Genomic DNA, 21,349 nt, shown 5'->3' with positions numbered 1-21,349 from the left:
CCCCCCCTCTCGGCGGCCCTGCTGAGGGGAGATATGATTGAATAATACAAAATCCTGAATGGTGTAGAACGAGTAGAAGTGATTCAAATTTTTTTTAACTCTTAAAAGAACAAAGACTAGAGGACACTCAACGAAGTTACATGGAAATACATTTAAAACAAATAGAACGAAATATTTTTTCACTCAAAGAATAGTTCTGGATCTTGCTGCCATAGTATGTGGTTACAGTGGTTAGGGTATCTGGTTTAAGAAAGGTTTTGAAAAGTTCCTGGAGGAAAGGTTCATAGTCTACTATTGAGACAGACATGGGAAAGCCTCTGGTTGCTCTAAGAGTGGTTGCTTGGACTATTGCTACTATTTAGGTTTCTGCTAGGTACTTGTGACCTGGATTGGCCACAGGATACTGGGCTACATGGAACATTGGTCTGACCCAGTATGGCTATTCTTATGTTTTTAGGTATCACCATAGGATATGGTTTATACCAAGTAGTGCTGCTTTTTGAAGTTGACAGCTCGAAATTTTATCAATACCTAACACAAAGGAGGAGGACAACCACATTCCTCAAGGTCCACAACCCAGTCGGGTTCTCAAGATCTCCACAATGAATATGGATGAGACTGATTTGCATAGTAACATAGTAGATGACGGCAGAAAAAGACCTGCACGGTCCATCCAGTCTGCCCAACAAGATAAACTCACATGTGCTACCCCCTGTGCACACCCCACCCCGACCCGTACCCGTCCTCTCCAGGGCACAGACCGCACAAGCCCGCCCAGCACTATCCCCGCCTCCCACCACCGGCTCTGGCACAGACCGTATAAGTCTGCCCAGCACTATCCCCGCCTCCCAACCACCAGTCCCACTTCCCACCACCGGCTCTGGCACAGATCGTATAAGTCTGCCCAGTCCTATCCCCGCCTCCCAACCACCAGCCCCGCCTCCCACCACCGGCTCCATCACCCAATCTCGGCTAAGCTTCTGAGGATCCATTCCCTCTGAACAGGATTCCTCCATGTCTATCCCACGCATGTTTGAATTCCGTATGTATTGGTTCCACTGTATGCAAATAGATATTTTGCATATTTGTTGTAGAAATCTTGAAAATCTGACTGGGGTGTGGTCCTCGAGGAACATGGTTGAGAGTTCCTGTGAACAGAGACCATTTTACTAGAAAATTGCTGGGTTTGGTATGCTTATGAGTTATGCTAATAAAGCTACTTCTATGTAGATCCAGAAAAACTACAAAAGTATATAGACAAACATAAGATGAAATGTGCTAGACATCTATATTGCAATGCTTTTTCTACTTTTTCTGTGGCAATTTCTTCATTTGGGTCAGTTTTGTGCATACCATGACAAGAATAAACCTCATTCCTAAGCCAGGGCATGTGGAGTATGATCTCAGTCTCTCAAATTTACTGCTAACAGTCGCGTAGTATTTGTCTTGTGCCAAAGAAACTACTTTCTGGAGTTCATAAGATTTATCACATATAGGTAACTTCTCCAGGTGTATTTGGAAGTTCTTTTTGATCAAGCATGTGGCTCCCAAACCGATGAGAAATATTTCTGTATTTTTCTGCCGCATTTTCTTAATTTCAGACTGCATTTTTGGGTACTTGAGGATCTTCCCTCTCTCCATGTGATTCATTGAGTAATCGCTTAGAACTGGCACCTCTATAATCAATGCCATTCTGATATTTTTCACTTTTACTACTATATCCGGTTTTCTGGCATCCATTTCACTGCCATTTCAGTATGATGGCAACTATCTCAGGAGAGAAAGATGATTCATTTCTAGCAGTCTAAGAAGAGCACTCGTACTCAACATGTGGTCTGTGTTTATTATCTAAACAATATTTTAGACCCACAAATTTTAATATACAATTGTGTTTGACAATTTTAATGATTATCTGTTTTGAATAGCTGGACTTTATTTTTCATTGATATATGATCCTATATAGAAGCAGTTCAAACTAGAGGTCTCTGTGAATCTTTACGAGGATTATCTATCTTGCTTTGGAACTGACTGATGTAAAATACTGTTAACCTATTGCAACACTGAAATGTACATTATTTATTTATTGCATTTGTATCCCACATTTTCCCACCTATTTGGGTTAGACTCAGCATTCTGATACAATCTATGTTAACACTAGACTTAAAGCTGGGCCTTACGAAAAACAAATCTAGTCCAATTATGTTCCAATTCTTCTCTTTATAAGGTGTTTTAAATTATTTACTAAGAACGTTAGTGAACTGGTGGTTTTGATTCAGTAATCTATTGCTACATTTTCTTTCATGGGCCTCTTTTATGATCTCTAATATTGACACTGAACTACCACATTTGATTCTGTTTCTTGACAGATTTAAAGTTGTTTTTCACTATAATTTAGTGTCCGTTGCCATACCTATCCCCACATTGGGGTAAATTCTATAAGGAGGTCCTAAAAATCATTGCAAGTAATATGATGCGCTTAGCGTGATTCTCTAAAGAGTGCACCCAAATTAGTTTGTACATCGATAGCCACCATTTACAGAATTAGGGAGGTTATGACTTCAGGGGGTGGTATAGGGCATAAAACTTCTTTTTTGCACCTACTATTTACCTATTTACTTAAAATATGGAAAGACTGCATTATTTGTGTCTTTCTCAATGATGCTCTTCGCTACTATCATTCTTCACCTGTTCTGAAATAATATCATTGTCTCCCGTTAAGCAAAGGATCACTTATAAAATTGCAACCCTCACTTGGCATCCCCAACTATCTCTCTCTCGGGGCCCTGTTTACTATGCCGCGTTATAGGTGTGTTAGCATTTTTCACGCATGTTAACCATGTATGTGCCTACAATATCCCTATGGACGCCTACACGGTTAGTGCGTGCGTTAATTATAGGCACGTTAAAAACATGAATGCGCCTTAGTCAACAGGGCCCTTGTTTAACTATTCCTTATTGTCTCTCCACATTCCTCCATTCATTAAACGATCACCGTTTTCCAAAATGTGCCCACTTGAATCAACACTTCACAGCGCATTCTTCTTCTTGTCTCCTCATCATACCTGGAACAATCTTTTGCTTTCTCTCTATAGCTTTCTTTCTTTTAAGGATTTTTAAACTGAGCTGAAAACCTGGCTTTTCTGCTTAGCTTTTGGTGAAACAGTTTGCTGAAATTACCAGTGATACCCTTCAACCCTGTCATCCTTTTGTATGTTTGCTTTATCCACTTTTTGTAATGCTTATATCTCTTAACTTATCAGCCTGCTTTCCTATACATTAATGGAGTTCTTTTCATATTTCCTACTTTTTAGCCTGTACACTGCTCTGTTCTGCCTGGTATAGAAAGTTATTACAAATAAATATATAAAAATTCAAATGGAAGTTTGATTATTAAGTCTAAAAGTCTATTTTTCCAGGAAAATGAATGAATTTAGTATTTTGTTACTCAATGGAAATGGTATTAATCCAAGAGTAGCCCAGAGCCAGAATAGCATGAAGCAGATACAAAGGCAATGTTGAAAATATTACACCAGTTCCTAGAAAACCAACACAGCTCTTACTGGTAAAACATAATAAATAGGATTTTTTTTACATAGAAACTATATATCAGCAAAATTCTGCATCCCATCCCATATCATGAATAGGGCAGTTATAAAAGGGGAGGCATGGGACTGAAATGACTACATAAATCCAGAGTAATTTTGATTATACATACCTTTCGCCAAGTTTCAGAAGAAGCTCCAGTTCTGAGTAATACCATGAGCTGGTTCGGGTCCAGCGTCTGAATTTTGCTAGTCTGGTTTGTGTCATCCCTCCCCTTCACCCCATTATCCAGCATGTTTCCTTTTGTCCCTCGCCTTCACCCCATGATCCAATATCTCACATCCTACCCTTCCATTTTTCAATGTTTCACCTTCCCCTCCACATCTGCCCCTGATCCAGTATCTCTCCCTGTTCTTTGCCCCCTCTTCCCCAATTGTCCACCATGTTTCTTCCTCCCCCCCTTGCCCAGGTCGGGTAAGCATTTCACCATGCAAATCCCCCCACCTCCACGATCCAGCATGTTTCCCTCTCTCTTTCCTCCCTCCTCTTCACCCCATGATCCAACATCTCACTATCCTATCCTCCCATTTTCCAGGATCTCCACCTCTGCCCTGGGGCCAATATCTGTCCCTATTTTTCGCTCTCCTTTCCCCTCATTGTCCTGCAGGTGTCTCTCCTGCCCTCCTTCTTCCGTGCCCGGGTCAGTTAAACATTTCCCCATATGTGGTGAAAATACCAGTGGAACGGAACCCTATTATCTGTAATTTCAAATATAAGTCAAATCCATGACTATGCTCAGCCCTGAACCTACCATTTTTGCACCCCATTTTCCAGGACGTGCGTAACATTTAGGTATAGATCACATGTCTAAATTAATGGGCACACATCTTAATTGATTCCAATTAGCACCAATCATTACTTATTAGGCAATTATTGGCACTCATTGGCTTATTATTCAATTAAAATGCACACACAATTTGAGAGCATGCCCAAATTTGCACATGCATCTCAAAGCGGCCTTTTATAGTTTTATGCAATATATGTGTAGAAAAGGTGAAAAGAATTCCATTGGCCATACTTTCTAGGCTTTTCCCACTTCTTTAGCTATTCTTCTTATAAAGAATCTTATCATGAAAAACATTCTGTGATCATTTTTGGTTCAGTGTCTCTTAGATCAGAAAGTCTCCAGTACACCCGGCCTCCTTTTCCTCATAGTCTTTCCTTTCACATTTTGCTTTATCTCACTTTCACTTTCTTCTGAATAACGCAAGATAACACATGATGTTACCTTCCAAGGCAAATAATCAGATAATTTCAACATTTCTCTACTCCATGTGGTGTTGTTTCTAGAGCCAGACATGAACAAGTCATGCAGTGCGTGTGCCAAGGAGTACACAGCGTTATATACATTGTTGTTCATCCCAATGTTATCATTGTTACAAGGTAGAATATATAATTTTTCATCAGAACTGCAGAATCTTTTGATGTTTTTCGGACACTGGCTGTCACACAGGCCCCTCCACCACTGCTCAGTGTCGTACTCACTTGGAAGCAGGCTAAAGTTCACCTCCTGGATAAATTTTATAAAGCTTGGGATTTTCCTCTTATCAATTGCAAATGATAAGGTGTTGTTCTTTATATCAGATTTTCCTTCAACTTGAAGGGGCAAATACAGTTCAGTTTTGGAGATCCAGACCTTGCCAGGGAACGCCACAAGATCGGGTGCATAGAACATAATCTCTGCATTCATATAGAGAATGATCACTTTAATTGATTGCATCTTGATGATCTTTTCTATTTTAGATCCTTTCTCTATTGGTATGAAATTGCTCTGAGTGTGACTGACAGTTTCTATGAAAGCAATACAGCCACTATTCTGCTCAATCCCTTCTCTCAGGATCTGAATTGCCTTCAGGCTGCTTTCGTCATCGGATGCAATGATACCAACCCAGGTCCAGCCAAAATGCTTCAGTAACCTGATAATCCCAGCACAGAGGTACAGTTCACTGGGGACAGTCCGGTAGAAAAAAGGAAACTTAGCTGTGTCACTCATTAGAAGACTCTGCGAGATGAAACTGATCTGTTCAACAGTAATAATAATAATCTATCATCATCTTTGTCACTGTGAGATTAAACCTTAAACAATTTCTCTACAATTTTAAGCTCCTTTATTTAGATGATTTTCAACAGAAAATGTAGGTCTCTTTTTATAAAATGGTCCTACATGATAACGAAGAAATGTCAGTGCCCAAAAGTGAGGTGCAGGATCCACACCAAATGCAATTCTACAAAGGTGTGTTCCCTGTATAGAATGGAGGTTAGTTCTCAATTTTTCAGTGCAAATTTTGAATTCCTTCCTTACTAATTAACACAGGAATTGCGTGTGAACTCTTATCATCTAATTGTTCTTAATGGACGCACACTAATGGCAACATTAATTTATGGTCATTACTACTACTACTACTTAACATTTCTAGAGCGCTACTAGGGTTACACAGTGCTGTACAGATTAACAAAAAAGGACAGTCCCTGCTCCAAGGAGCTTACAATCTAATGGGCGAAATGTCAAGTAGGGGCAGTCCAGATTTCCCGAATAGAATGGTGGTTAGGTGCCGAAGGCGACATTGAAGAGGTGAGCTTTGAGCAAGGCTTTGAAGATGGGCATTAGGAAAAGGCCATTTTTATGACCATGGTAAAATGCAGGAAAAATCAATTTACATACTAATGCCACTTTGCGATGAAGCTTAGTAAATGGGCCCCTTGGTAAGCCAAACATAGGCACTGAAAAGAAGACCAAAACGCAGTTGGCTCCACTGCCCCCTTACAATGGTCTTTTTCATTTAAATTTGTGCATCACAGTATTCCCCATCCTTCACTCTTTCTGAATAGATTATATATTGAAAGAAAACAGAAACAGTCCCTTTACCTGTGGATAGTGGTACATCCTGAAGATATTGGACATCTGACTTGATTCCTCTGGTTGAAGACCTTCAATGATAGCGGCCAACGTGCCAGACATTTTGCAGCGGTAGTTAGGAACCCAAGTGTCCATACCGGTAAATATGCTTATGGTATCCCCAAATACAAAGAATGGATGGAAGTAAGAGTCATAAAGATGAAACCCTAGTGTGATGTTGGGTAAGAGCTCTGAGCTATTGTTAATCTCCTCCACTGCAAAAACAAAGGCCAGGTAGTCGAAATAGTTTTTTGAATAGTAACTGTAAGAACAATGAAGATCAGACAATTAATCAGTCACTAAAAGATGGGACGAAAACTGTGGAACTATTTTCCAAGCCAATAGTCTGTGTGTGTTTTTGAAAGCCAGGTGCAGAGTTTGAAAAAATAAATATATTAAGCACTGGTTAATGGATATACATATTAATCTCAGGCTCTCAGCCATTATCCGCCTAAAATACACAGGCTATTTGTATACAGGCTGAATATCACCACTTTGGGACCAATTCAATTAATAAGTAAAGAAAAACAGAACCTGTATATAGTCGCCTACCCTCCTTTATAGAAAAGTAGTATAAGTGGGTATTCACCATGTTTGTGTATAGAGATGTTGGGTGGATTACAGAGGCTTTTTCCTTTTCCTAATTTTAAAGCTTGCTGCACTTCACAGAACTGTAGTCTTTCTTAAGCACTAATTTTGACGTTCATAGTAGAGAGACTTTTTGTGTAATACCACTATAGATGTGAGTACATACATCAGTCATAGAATTGGGGTAAATGCTTACACCTAAATTCTGCAGATATACACAGTATTTTACAAGTTAGGGCTATCATTAGGATAGTTGATTTTACTGCCAACTTCTGTTCTTTCAACAGAGGTCCCACTTTATGCATTAACAGTAAAATAACCCGCCTTTATGATTGTATGAATTTTTCTTTGTTTGTGACATTGATATCCCACATTATCCCAAACAAGTTTGAGTTCAATATGTTTGTTATGCTGGCTATAAGGAGTTCCTGTTGAAAAAACTCTGCAGCCAGGTTCATATACAAAAGCTCTCATTCAGAAAGTGCCTCCCCTTTATTAATCAAATTACACTGGCTTCCCATCAAAGTGAGAATCACCATCAAATTATCTACCTTTATCTTTCAAATCCTAAATGGCACAGCTCCAGGCTACATGGTATCATTAATAAATTTACCTCAAAGAAACAGTAAATATGAGGCAAGAAACTATCTCAGACTACACTTCCCAATTTTCAAAAAAGTGATCTACAAAACTGTCTACTTTGCAGACTTCACTTACCTAGTAACCAAATGGTGGAACTCCTTACCACCCAAAAATAAGAAATATACAGGAATATACTAGATTCTGTAAAATCCTCAAATCATTCCTATTCAAATAAACCCTCATAAAGAACAACCATATCTCAAAAACTAATTATTACCGGAATTGGTTATTACTTTATTTACAATTAACCTTCTGTTTGATTCATGTACAATTTATCGTTATTAATAGGTTTTCTAAATGCTAAACATCCATAGCTATCCCAGCACATTTATGATACTGTATTATAAAATTGGATTTTTATAACAAATTATTTTCTTATGGATTATTGTTTATGTATCCTATACTGTTTATTTTAAGCCACATTGATCTCAAACTTGTCTGGGATGATCTGGGATATATTTGTCAGAAATAAATATATACATTTGGGAAGGATAAAACAGACATGGGTACTGAACAAGTTAAAAACAACCTCAAAAAGATGGACTTTTAGCCTAGATTTGAAGATGGCCAGAGATGGAGCTTGATGTACTGATTCAGGAAGTCTATTCCAGGCATATGCTGCAGCAAGATAAAAGAAACATAGACTGGAGTAGTCAGTGGAGGAGAAGGATACAGATAAGAGAGATTTACCATCTAGTAAATGTAGGAGAGCAGAAAACATAAAAAATACTGAATGGCAAAATCTATGAGGAAAGTATTTCATTGATAAGCTGAATTTGGGAGCAGGGTATGGGTTATGAATGTGGTATTCTGCCTTTCAGTGGGACAACCAAAGTGTTTTACTTATCATATGCAAGTAATTTCTCTGTCCCTAGTGGGCTCAAAATGTAAGTTTTGTACCTGGGGCAGTGGAGGGTTAGTTGATGTGGCCAGGGCACATAGAGCCACAATGGAAACTGACCACAGGTGGAACAAGAGATTATAATATAGATGAAATTCAATGGAAAATTAGCAAATGGTATATAGACATGATAATCCATGTTTAGTGAGTCTGGAGAAGCTAATAATGTATTCTCAAGAAGAAAAAAGGAAGAGGAGAAAGGAGAAATATATTCAAATATGTAATAGGCTGGAATAATATGCCTCAGGTACAAAATAAGGAACTGTTTACCACTTTGATTGTAACCACAGAAAGGCTGTATATCAAGGCCCATCCCCTTTCCCCCTTGATTCAATCACAGTATCCATTTAAGTAGGACCAATGAATGCATAGTCCTAAACTTAAATGGATAAGTTATCTGTTTAAGGGGCCCTTTTGCAAAGGCGTGTGAGGGCTAACACGCTAGTAGAATGTACCCGATTGGCATGACCGCTGGGGTAGTGCATGCACTCAGAGGCAATTCTAAGTTTGGCGTATGCCAAATCCTATGGTAAAAAATATATATCGCAGGGGTGTTGGCACACACTGCATCGTTTCAGTGTGGGTAGCGCATGAGCCCTTAACGCTAGGTCAGTGCGAGGGGATAAAGGCTCGGGCTATAAAAAGGAACATGATAGTTTTAATAGTAGCGTATGCCCATTTACCAGCCCATTACTAAATAACCTTTTCCCTGCAGTGGTAAAATATGGCACAGCACACGCCTAAAAGATGCCCACACTACCATAGGCCACTTTGTACCGTGACTTTGTAAAATGACCCGTAACTTATGACAACTATTTATGTATCCTACTTAACTTTGATCTAAAGGGGATGAATATCGCTACTGTCCAGTTGAGTTTTAGCTAAGCCATGGGAACAGTTATTTTCTCACCTCTTTTTATGCACATAACTCTTGATATCTGACCTAAAGTTATCAGTTTGCTAATCCTAAATTAAAAAAAGACTAATTTGGCTAAACTGGAAGATAACTGCTTAAATTATTTTGAATCTGTACCTCTGTGTATTTTGGTAATAACAATTTATTTACAAATCCTGATTTCTAACTGTAAACCCTTAGATCATGAGCAAATTCCCAGCATCCCACTGAATAGTGATAGGCAAATGTAAAATTCCAAGAAGGTCTCCCTTATCTAAAGATCCTTCATTAAGGTACAAATCAAATTGGCATTTCTAGATACAGACCATCTATGAATCATTAGTGTGTCTCCAATAGGAACTAAGCCACTATTCTACTTACTAGTAATAAAATCTCCATGTGGGAAAAGTTATATAGGACGGTGGTTCTGGGATTATTAAATTTCTCATTGTAACAAGTCCCCCAATCATGATGTCTCCATCCTTGTGGTATCCTGGTTTTACGCTTTTATATTTCATTGGTGGAAGCTGGCCCTCACTGGCCTTCCATTCGATGTAGCAAAGTATGAAAATCAGGATCAGAGGAGCTGCCATCTTTCAGGATGAGAAACAGCTTTTCCTATGAAACAAACTCCTGCTTGCCCTCCTCTGCAATTGTGGTATGAGGGAGGAAGTTTCAGAGGTATTGGATATTAAAATAATGTCAGGAAAAGTCATGTGATGACCAAGAATTTTCAAACTACACACCAGTAAATCTGTGCAAAGACACACAGGAGGTTGAGGGAAGACAGCACAAGTCTCATACTGATGTCACCCAGATCTCTGTATTATTAGCTGTGATTCAGCAGCTGGTGAGGGCACTGTTAAATCTTTATAGAGTCCTGCTCCTCAAAGATTCACACTCAAGGGATGTCTTCTCCTGATATGTGTTTGAAATTAAATACAAGTTGTTTTCTTTTCTTTCTTAATATAATCCTATAGAAATTGCACATTCATTAACCAGCAATTATTAATTATATAGAGAGTCTTGGTGAGATGAAAATAATTGTAATCAGTGATAGTGTACACATGTCTACCATCAATAGTACTTTCCTGTTTTTACATTTTTCTTCCTCTACATATTACTTCATATTTTTATAATGTAATGTGGTTGTCATGGTCATACTGTTAAACAAAAGAAAATGTGATGAATAAAACTATAGACACAGTTAAAATCACAACTTTCCAGCATGGGTTTGCTATTGACCAAATATGTGTTAAAGCAGGTTAGATGTGTTCACAGGAGATCTCTATTCTTTCAGTGGCTCATTTCTTGACTAAAGTGTGGTTATCATTAGAGTGTCATGTCCCTTATCCTGCATTAAATTGCTGTGTGGTCTGACAGCATTATAATCTTTGATGCCATTGGTATGTGCGTAGGTGCATGTTTAGCAAATATAGGGCACTGTTTATTAAGGTGCGCTAGCGTATGCTAAAAATGAGCACACTAACCTTGTAGATTCCCATAGGAATATTATGGGCATCAACATGGTTAGCACGCATTATAAACGCTAATGTGCCCCTAGTGTAGCTTAGTAAACAGGGCCCATAGTGAGGGGTAAGGTTGCCTTGACATTTGCTGAGATTCAACCACAGTGAAGGGTGGATACTGGTAATCACTTTTGGGAATGAGGCGAGCTCTAGATACAGTGTCAACCAAAGATATGCATGTGGGCACAACTGCAATAAGGCCTGAGATCTCCCTGTGCATGACATTCCCTGTTGTTTCCCTCATTATCTATATGGCCACCTACCTGTTCCCCTAACTTTTCCAATTGTGTAGGCTTCACACCTTGCGCATACAGAATGGATGGTTGGCTGTGGGAACCCCTGGAGTTTGTATACTGCATTCTGCTACTGAAAGTGTTACCTCTCAGTGATTGTATTTGCACCTTGATCATAAGAAAGCTGTGTTGGGATGGTGTGGACAATTTAGGATTGTCATTTCACTGATGTTAGGAGCCGAGTCTCTGGGTGCTGTGGGTGCTTGAGCACCCCTAATATTGAGAAAATTTCTTGCATGTGTCCAGGGAAGGGTTATTTCCACTGGGCTTAGCACCCCCAATAATTTTGAAAAGTTGGCTCCTATGCGTGATGTTGTCCTATGTAGCAAATCGAGGAGGCTTGCAGTGTCCGTTGGTCTTTTAACTGTTGTAATGTGTACTAGATTGCTATATGCTGTGATGCTGAGTCACTAATGTGACCCCAAAGACGTATTTGGGAGAGGGAGGATTCACATGACAAATTCCAAGATGACAGGGGCTGTCATGTTCTGGAATACCATGCAAACAAATGGACTATCGCAATTCACATTTATTTTTATTTAATATACCACAAATAAAAATAAAACAGCTGTTATTCAGCCTGCTGAAGGCAGGCCTTCTAAGTGCCACAATCGACTCTCAGTCTGGATATTGCCGGGTTAAACATAACCGGCCAAGTCAATATTCAGCACTGGCCAGTAAAGATTATGGTGCCCAATTTTGCCGCCAAACATCGCCGGCCAAGTGCTGAATATTCATAGCTAGTCAGTTATATCGTGCAATATAGCCAATTAGCTGCTTTATGCTATGCATTAGTATTCAGCGGAGATAACCGTTTATCTTGTAGTGAATATTAGTGCTTAGCCGTCTTAACACTATTTAACTAGTCAGGAGTCATTTGGGCCACTTAAATAGCGCTGCAAATGGGCCTGAAACTATCCAAATGGTTTACATATCTTCTAATATAATAAAACGCACCGTGAACGTTCTGAAGACAACGTTCTGAAGCCACTCAAACACTCCCTGGCTGTAGGGTTCATGGATTCGTGGTGTGAAGCCAGCCAGGCTACCAGTCGTCTATGCCCCGCCCTCGCGTCAAACGTCATGACGTCGAGGGCAAACGTCATGACGTCGACGGCGGAAAAAAAAACCAAAGCGCAGCGTCAGGGAAGGAGGCGGCGCTCCCGACGTCTCTAGCCTTCCCTTCGCTGTGTTCCGCCTTCTTCTGACGTCAAGGATGACATCAGAAGAAGGCGAAACACAGCGAAGGGAAGGCTAGACGTCGGGAGCGCCGCCTCCTTCCCTGATGCTGCGCTGCCGGAACTGCCGCCACGGAGGTAAATTTAAAAAGGAAAAAAAAAAAAAGGGATGTTGGGGGGAGAGAAGAGGGTGGGCAGTTGAACAATGGGAGCGGGAGGGCAGGGGAGAAACTACAGCAAGGATGCGAAGGGGGGGGGCATGGATGAGAAGGGGGGGGAAAGAAGAGGGCGGGCCAGGCTGGGACATGGGAGAGAGAAGAGCATGAATGCGAGGGGGGTCATGGAAGGGAGAGAGGGGAATTGCTGGAAAATGATGAATGGAGGGGGCAGGGGACAGAGGAGCATGGATGGCCATGGATTGGGATGGCAGGGCTCAGGGAGAGAGGGGAATTGCTGGAAAGGGATGAATGGAGGGGGCAGGGGACAGAGGAGCATGGATGGCCATGGATTGGGATGGCAGGGCTCAGGGAGAGAGGGGAATTGCTGGAAAGGGATGAATGGAGGGGCAGGGGACAGAGGAGCATGGATGGCCATGGATTGGGATGGCAGGGCTCAGGGAGAGAGGGAAATTGCTGGAAAGGGATGAATGGAGGGGGCAGGGGACAGAGGAGCATGGATGGCCATGGAGTGAGATGGCAGGGCTCAAGGAGAGAGGGGAATTGCTGGATAGGGATGAATGGAGGGGACAGATGGGCATGGATGGATATGGATTGCAGGGCAGGGCTTGGAGAGAGGGGAATTGCTGGATAGGGATGAATGGAGGGGGCAGGGGACAGGAGCATGGATGGGCATGGATTGGGAGGGCAGGGCTCAAGGAGAGAGGGGAATTGCTGCATAGGGATGAATGGAGGGGACAGATGGGCATGGATGGATATGGATTGCAGGACAGGGCTCAGGGAGAGAGGGGAATTGCTGGATTGGGATGAATGGAGGGGGCAGGTGACAGAGGAGCATGGATGGGCATGGATTGGGAGGGCAGGGCTCAGGGAGAGAGGGGAATTGCTGGAAAAGGTTGAATGGAGGGGGCAGGGGACAGATGGGCATGGATTGGAAGGGCAAGGCTCACACTCTCTCTCTCATATACAATGTCTTACTGACTCTGACTCTCACTCTCACACACTCTGTCTCACACTGTATCACATTCACTCTCTATGTGCCACACAGTCACACACTCGCTTGGTCTCATACACTCACTCTCACAGAGAATCTGTGTCTCACACACACTCTCTCTCTCGCACACACACACACACACACACACACACACACACACACACACACACACACACACTCTCTCTCTCACACTGTGTCTCACATACACACTTGCACACACTCTCATTCTCACACACACACACTCACACCCAGACTCACTCTCTCTCTCACACACACACTCACACTTACACTCTGACTCTCACACAGTCACTCTCACATACACTCTCCCAAACATACACACTCCGAGGAAAACCTTGCTAGCGCCCGTTTCATTTGTGTCAGAAACGGGCCTTTTTTACTAGTCTACTATAATAAAACTCACCCTCAATGTTCTGAAGACAACGTTCTGAAGTCACTCAGTCACTCCCTGAAGGGTTCGTCAGTTCATGGTGGTGAAGCCACAACACTGACCATGTCTGTCTGCCCCACCCTCGCATGACGGACCAATCAGAAAAAACACCCTCAACGTTCTGAAACACAAAGGACCATCACAACACCGTTCCCAGGCAACGCTAGGCAACGTAAGACGGACCAATCAGAGGAAACTACGTGACAATAAGGGAGGAGCATTCCCCAGCAGAATGTCTCATCATCTGTGCAGCATGGAGAGCAAAGAACCACCGCTGGAACGAGAGAAGAATATTCCTGCTGTGGGTATGTGCAAAAATAGATCGGGGTGGGGTTGGGGGTGGGGGTGAGAAATTTTTAAATGCCTAATGCCGGTACTGAACAGTGCCAGAGGGCCTATAGCACAGACTATATTTGGGATCGCTTGATGTGGAGTCGGAGGAGCCGGAAAACAACGTGCCCCTCACCATCTGGGACGTGGGCGAACAGGACAAGCTGCGGCCCAGCTGGAAGGATTACCCGTGACCCAGCCAGCAGCAAACAGCGAGCAAGGAATCACTGGTTTCCTTCCCTGCCTAGGAATCACTGGAGACTGGCTGCCAAACTAACGAAACAACCGCACACCGACGCACCACCTCCATCATTCGAAAGGCATCCACTCTTTCTTCAACAGAAATGCAAACTAATAATACAAAACAAACAAAGAATACATGGTTTCTCACGCGGCTAAAGGTAACTCCCCACCCCCTTCCTCTTCCCCTTTTGCCAAAGCAGCCAAGGTCATGCCCAACCATCCGCAGTCTCAGGCAAGCTGTCTCCCACCTCGGGGATTCCCCAAGCACCCGGAAAAAGACAGCGCTGATTCCCGCAGCGCATAAATGTTCCAGCATTCCCCTGCAGCCGGCCTGAAATGGACCGAACATACCGGATCACCCCCCGACGGCCCGAGACCGTGCTCTTCTCCCTTCCGCCAACTTAAAACAACCATCCCCGTCCTCAGGCAAGCCGTCACCCACCTCCAGGATGCCCAGAACCCCAGCCCAATAGAAAAATATGGCGCTGCTTCCAACAGCACATTTCTCTTCCAGCGTTCCCCTACAGCAGCCCTGAAACGGCCAAAAAATACCGACAGACCAAGAACGTGCTCCTCTACCTTCCGCCCATCTAAAACAACACTGCTGCCTCAGCACAACACAAAACAAAAAAAACCTGGAAAAAAATCCACCACTCAGCAAAGGCTGACCCCCCTACAACCACATTTACATTTCACCAACAGAAAGACTCCTCTCCACAAACCTCCTAGACAGACAAAACCACACACATACAATACAACAGAAACACACCCTCAAAGCCACACACCAATCCATCCCACTTTGCCAGCACAGCACATCCCCCAACCCCCCACCCAAAAAACAAAACAAAAAAAAAAGATACACATCAACAACCTGAACACACACCCCACACTCACACTCACACACAAAATAACTCTGTGACACATACACACACACACAAAAAAGCCACATGCCAGCGCCCGTTTCATTGGTTTTGGAAACGGGCCTTTTTTTACTAGTTATAAATATTAGGGTTGAAATGAGAGGATGGAAAGAAAATGTAAGTTGGGTAACATGGGAAACAATAAAATCCAAGAGAATGTACTGGGCTGGGGCTGGGCACCGCCATTTTGAAGCATGTGGGCTAGAGGCAGGAGGGAGTAGGCGGTCCTTCTGCCTTCAATGTTAGGGTACCTTTAGGGGTCTGGGGGGTGAAGGAGAATTCCACTATACCATCAAGGCTTTTAGTGGCCCCTAGAGGGTCTGGCCCATTAGTATTGGTGGGGGTTGGGGAGTCCACCAGACCAGTATTGTGTGTGTGTGTGTGTGGGGGGGGGGGGGGGGGGGGTGTCCACTGGACCGCCTGGGATGTTTTGGTTGCAGGAGGGGTCCACTGATCCACCGGGGAATTATGTTGAGGGGGGGATTGGGAGGGGTATGATCATCAAGAGATGCTATTGTATCATATTTGTGAGCACTGCCTAACACTCTGAACCAATCTGATCTTTATTGAAGAGACTTTAACCATTCAATCAACTGGAACAATATTTCAGCAGAGGATACCACTAAGGACACCATTTTTGAGAAGGAGTCAGCCAGTACAGGAGAAACTGGGGATACCTATTGTACCTGAATGTATATAGGACCACAAGAACATAATAATAGATATACTGGATCAGACCAGCAGTCCATCTAGCCCAGTATCCTGTTTCCATAGTGACCAATCCCGGTCACAGGTATCTGGCAGAAACCCAAATAGTAGGTAAATTCCATGCTACCAATCCTAGGGCAAGCAGTGGCTTCCCCATGTCTGTCTGAATAGCAGACTATGGACTTTTCGACCCTTAACTTGTCCAAACCTTTCTTAAACCCAGATAAAACTCACTGCTGGTACCACATCATCCGGCAACATGTTCCAGAGCTTAACTGTTCTTTGAGTGAAAAAAATATTTCCTCCTATTCCTTTTAAAAGTATTTTCACATAACGTACTACGCATCCAGTTTCTCCTTTTTGAGCAGCCAGCTTTGGAACGCTATACCCAGACCAATCAATAAACGACTTCTTGCCCTTTAGAAAAATGCTGAAAGCTCATCTCTTTAAGCAAGCCTACCCAAATGCCCCAACCTAATCTCGTCAACTTCCACCCCCAATTCTGTTCTGACTTAAATACCAACCTCCCATCCTTCTCTTTCCATCTCTCCTTAATTTTATCCCTCCTTACCCTTTCTCCCAAATTACACTATCCTATCCTGTCTACCCTCTTTTATCCTAGTCATATATTATCTAGCTCAACTTATCATACACTACTAAGCCCAACTTTACATTGTTTTACTACTGTTTTATTAAAATTCTATTAACTTTGTATTTCAAATTACTATGTAAGCTGCATTGAGCCTGCATTGTGTGGGAAAGCGCGGGGTACAAATGTAATAATAATAATAATAACTTCATTGAGAGTCCCATTGCATTTTTACTTTTTGAACGAGTAAAAAATTGATTCACTTTTAATCTACACCACTCATGATTTTGTAGACCTCAATCATATCCCCTCTTAGCCTTTTCTTTTCCAGACTGAAGAGTCCTAACCTGTTTAGCCTTTCCTCATATGAGAGGAAGTCCATCCTCTATCATTTTGGTCGCTTTTCTTTGAAACTTTTCTAATTCCACTATATCTTTTTTTAGATACGGCGACCAGAATTGAAAGCAGTACTCAAGGTGAGGTCACACCATGGAGCGATATAGAGGAATTATATTATTCTTAGTCTTATTTACCATCCCTTTCCTAATAATTCCTAGCATTCTGTTTGTTTTTGTTGGCTGCCACCACACACTAGGCAGAAAATTTCAGTGTCTTCCAATTTTCTTAGGTCTTCCTGTAGTGTTCCACAGTCCTCATGTTTTCTTAACAACCACCCTGAATAGTTTTGTGTCATCTATAAATTTAATCACCTCTTTTGTTCCAATTTCCAAATCATTTATAAATATGTTAAACATCTTTGGCTGTACCACAGACAAGTGGTATAGTACATAAGTACATAAGTAATGCCACACTGGGAAAAGACCAAGGATCCATCAAGCCCAGCATCCTGTCCGTGACAGCGGTCAATCCAGGCCAAGGGCACCTGGCAAGCTTCCCAAACATACAAACATACTATACTTGTTATTCCTGGAATTGTGTATTTTTCCCAAGTCCATTTAGTAGTGGTTTATGGACTTGTCCTTTAGGAAACTGTCTAACCCCTTTTTAAACTCTGCCAAGCTAACCGCCTTCACCACTTTCTCCGGCAATGAATTCCAGAGTTTAATTACGCGTTGGGTGAAGAAACATTTTCTCAGATTTGTTTTAAATTTACCACACTGTAGTTTCATCGCATGCCTCCTAGTCCTAGTATTTTTGGAAAGCGTGAACAGACGCTTCACATCCACCTGTTCCACTCCACGCATTATTTTATATGCCTCTATCGTGTCTCCCCTCAGATGTCTCTTCTCTAAACTGAAATGCCCTAGCCTCCTTAGTCTTTCTTCATAGGGAAGTCGTCCCATCCCCGCTATCATTTTAGTTGCCCTTCGCTGCACCTTTTCCAATTCTACTATCCTGCTTATTTTTGAAAGTCAAAGGCGTCCAAAAAGCGACCCAAAAGGCATATGTGCGTCTCCGTGACCAAAGTGCATCCAAACCTAATAATCGAAACACGACTTTAAAGACGCTCTCTACGCGCAAACGCCCATCGACGGCCGACATCATAAGGGGCGTGTCGGGGGCGTTTTAGGGGCGGTGTTACCAGATAGACGTTTCAAAGGTATAACGGATAGTGAAATGGTTTGGCGTGGGCGGGGACATGGGTGTTAGTAGTTGGACCTGAAATAAAAGGGACCAGAGTAAGGGCAAAATCGTCTTTAGACCCATTAGCGATTGTGCGGAGTTGGAGAGTGGCGAGATCATTGTTGGGAGAGCTGAATTGTTGTTTGGAGAGAAAGCTGAGAGTTTGTTGAGTACCTGTTACCTTTGTCTGTGTGCCCTAGTCTGAAAGTTTTCACCCTCACCTGCATCTTCTGTGTTTTACCTTTTCACCTTTTCCTACCCCTTCCTCGATCTGCCCCATCCCCTCCCCCTATTGTTACCACCCCTCTCGGCTGGACTGTAGTGATGTGCTCCCAGATACCTGTTGTTGTAGTCGTGGCGAATATCCAGGGAACACACACTCACAGCCGAGGGAGTGGAACAAATAAACTAACCTCGTCCTTTGCTCTCAAAGAATAAAGGAGGAAAAGAAGCTAAATTTAGGATTGGTTCCTGAAATGGAAGGACCAAACTTTCAGATTTGCAAAATATCTTTTTTTTTTATTGAATACAAATGCAAGCAAATTTTCATTCAAATAAACTCTAATTCACAATTAGTGTGTGGCTTAATAGAACTGCAATAACATATTCAACATTCAAATGTAGAACTGCATGTATACCCTTAACTTTTTCTGTTTCACCCAAAAAGGCAGAAAAGAACCTTTTCTGATAAGTATTTAAATTGTCTTTTTATCAAAATAAGATATTTGTTATTATTCTCTTTCCTGATGTAAAAATTGGAGCCTTTGTGTGCACTATTGGTGACTTTGCAGGGATCTCATGGATTTTTAATATCTGATGATCTGTTCCTTGGTTTTCCCTTAAGATGTTGTGAAAAAAATAATATATTCCTTTCAACACCCTTGACAATGTCACTTAGCTGTATTTGGATTTATTTAGGTGATGTCTTTCTTGCGTTGGAGCTCATCTGGAAATCCTTCAGCGGATGATCTACAGAAATTAACTCTCCCTGCTTGTCCAGGAACTGACTCCACTCTGGTGACAATTAATCAGTTCTCAATACAATGGTCACACTCTCTAATTGAAATAAAATAAGTTAAAGGTTTTCTCACTACAAAACCTATTTCTCACTGTTGATTCCCTGTTCTAAACACTCCAGCAGGCTTCAGTACTGCATTCAGAACCATCACACAGTACACAGTCCCTATTCCAATGATGTTTCAACATTTCATCTCACAAGCCCCACTCAAATACATAACATGACTCTGCATAGCTATCAGATCAATCTGGAGCATACAGCACACTCATACAAAAGCAGAGCTTAATCTGCCACCTCAAACCTTGTTCTGCAATCAGAACATGTGCACAAAACACACCTTCCACAGACATTGCCTACTAGCAACTTTCTCCAAATATCAGATTCACCTCTCAGTCCTTCCAAAATCCTTACACATTTTTTTTCCTGACACCCTTATAGGATTCTCGTGTAGTACAATTCCCACCACAAATCAAAGCCTCTCTCACCCTAAAATGGTAAATCACTTATCTCTGGAAATTCAGTGCTATACTGGAACATTCACACTCACCTCAGCTCACTTTCAATATCAAAGTACCCTTTTTCAATGTCACTTATTTCACTTTAAACTCATAAAATATACTTTTATTTCTTACATTTCACACACTCAGCACACGTTTCTCTCCCAGTCATTCCCTGCTCTCCTCTTCAGTTCACTCAGCAGCAGTGTTGCCAGGTGGAAAAATTTTTTCCCACCCAATCCAGCCTAAAAACAGCCCAAAACCCGCCCAAACTCAAACCCCCACCCCCGCGTCATCACCCCGCCCCCGCCGTCATCGGCCCCGCCTCCCCCGTCATCAGCCCCGCCTCCCCCATCATCGGTGGCGCCCAAAACATCACTAACCCCGCCCAAAACGTCACTAACCCCGCCCAAAAACGTCACTAACCCCGCGGCCGAAAAAGCCGCCCAAAAAAACGCCCTGAAGCCCAAAAAGCAGCCCAAAAAACCGCAACCCGCCGCGGGCAAAAATTTCCTGCGGCGGGTCGCGGAAAACCGCCCAATTGGGCGGTAAAACCGCCCACCTGGCAACACTGCTCAGCAGTCTCCCTGGCAACTCACCCCCCCCTAGAGGAATATCTGACATCACTCAACCAATCAGCTTGTCAGAGAAAGACAGGTTTTTTTTTTCTCTGATTTGTTTAGAATCTTGGCTGCTCTCCCTCCCCCATAGAAGTTACTGCAAAACTTCCTATATAGAGAGTTTCAAAGTCAATTTTAACCTGACTTGTACCCAAAACAGCAAGGAACATTTTATAGTACAATCCCCACCTAATCATGGGTTATTTTTTTTTTTGTAAAATAAAACCATATTTAAGAAACATCTCACACTTCACCTAACTCAAAAAAAAAAAATTCCCAAACTAACTTTAAACCTTTTCCAGCCAGCACCATCCACCAAAACCCTGGCACAGCCCCCCCACCCCCCCAGAGCCCCAGGGAAAAAACCTTTAATATATGTTACCAGTTACCATATATTACACTATCCCTCTCCATTCACTGTTCCCAAGTTACTATTTGTATTCCCTTACCTTTGTAGTGCTGCAGCTGTTTGTTTGACCACAGTCATTTCCTGTTTGTCGAGTGAGTGGCCAGATAGAGTGCTTGCATTTGCAGCGTGTTTGTCGGTGGTTGGAGTCAGGTTCTGTTTGTTGTTGTTGTTGAGCACTAGTGGGGAAATGGAGGGACTAAATTTACTGGTGGCTTGCATGGTGGAGGAAGAGGACACACACCGCAGGAGCTATTCACTGCCCTGAGTGTTCAGGGCCTGCACCACTTT

At 42.3% G+C, this 21,349-nt stretch overlaps 1 protein-coding gene across 1 annotated transcript in view; it reads right to left on the bottom strand.

Moving 5' to 3' along the window:
- LOC115464418 (vomeronasal type-2 receptor 26-like) overlaps positions 1-21,139 on the bottom strand; it is a 45,251-nt gene extending 24,112 nt beyond the window's left edge. Inside the window, exons 1-3 of the mRNA XM_030194800.1 lie at positions 21,102-21,139; positions 6,470-6,761; positions 4,832-5,623 (exon numbers count right to left, since the gene is read on the bottom strand). Coding sequence (XP_030050660.1) covers positions 4,832-5,623; positions 6,470-6,761; positions 21,102-21,139 — 1,122 coding nt within the window. The remainder of the gene's footprint in view (positions 1-4,831; positions 5,624-6,469; positions 6,762-21,101) is intronic.
- Positions 21,140-21,349: the final 210 nt, after the last annotated feature.

This window comes from Microcaecilia unicolor, chromosome 3 (genome assembly GCF_901765095.1).
Source record: "Microcaecilia unicolor chromosome 3, aMicUni1.1, whole genome shotgun sequence".
In the NCBI taxonomy this organism is placed as follows: Eukaryota; Metazoa; Chordata; class Amphibia; order Gymnophiona; family Siphonopidae; genus Microcaecilia; species Microcaecilia unicolor.
Note: the sequence above shows the minus strand (reverse complement) of the source record. Positions and strands in the feature narration are given on the sequence as shown.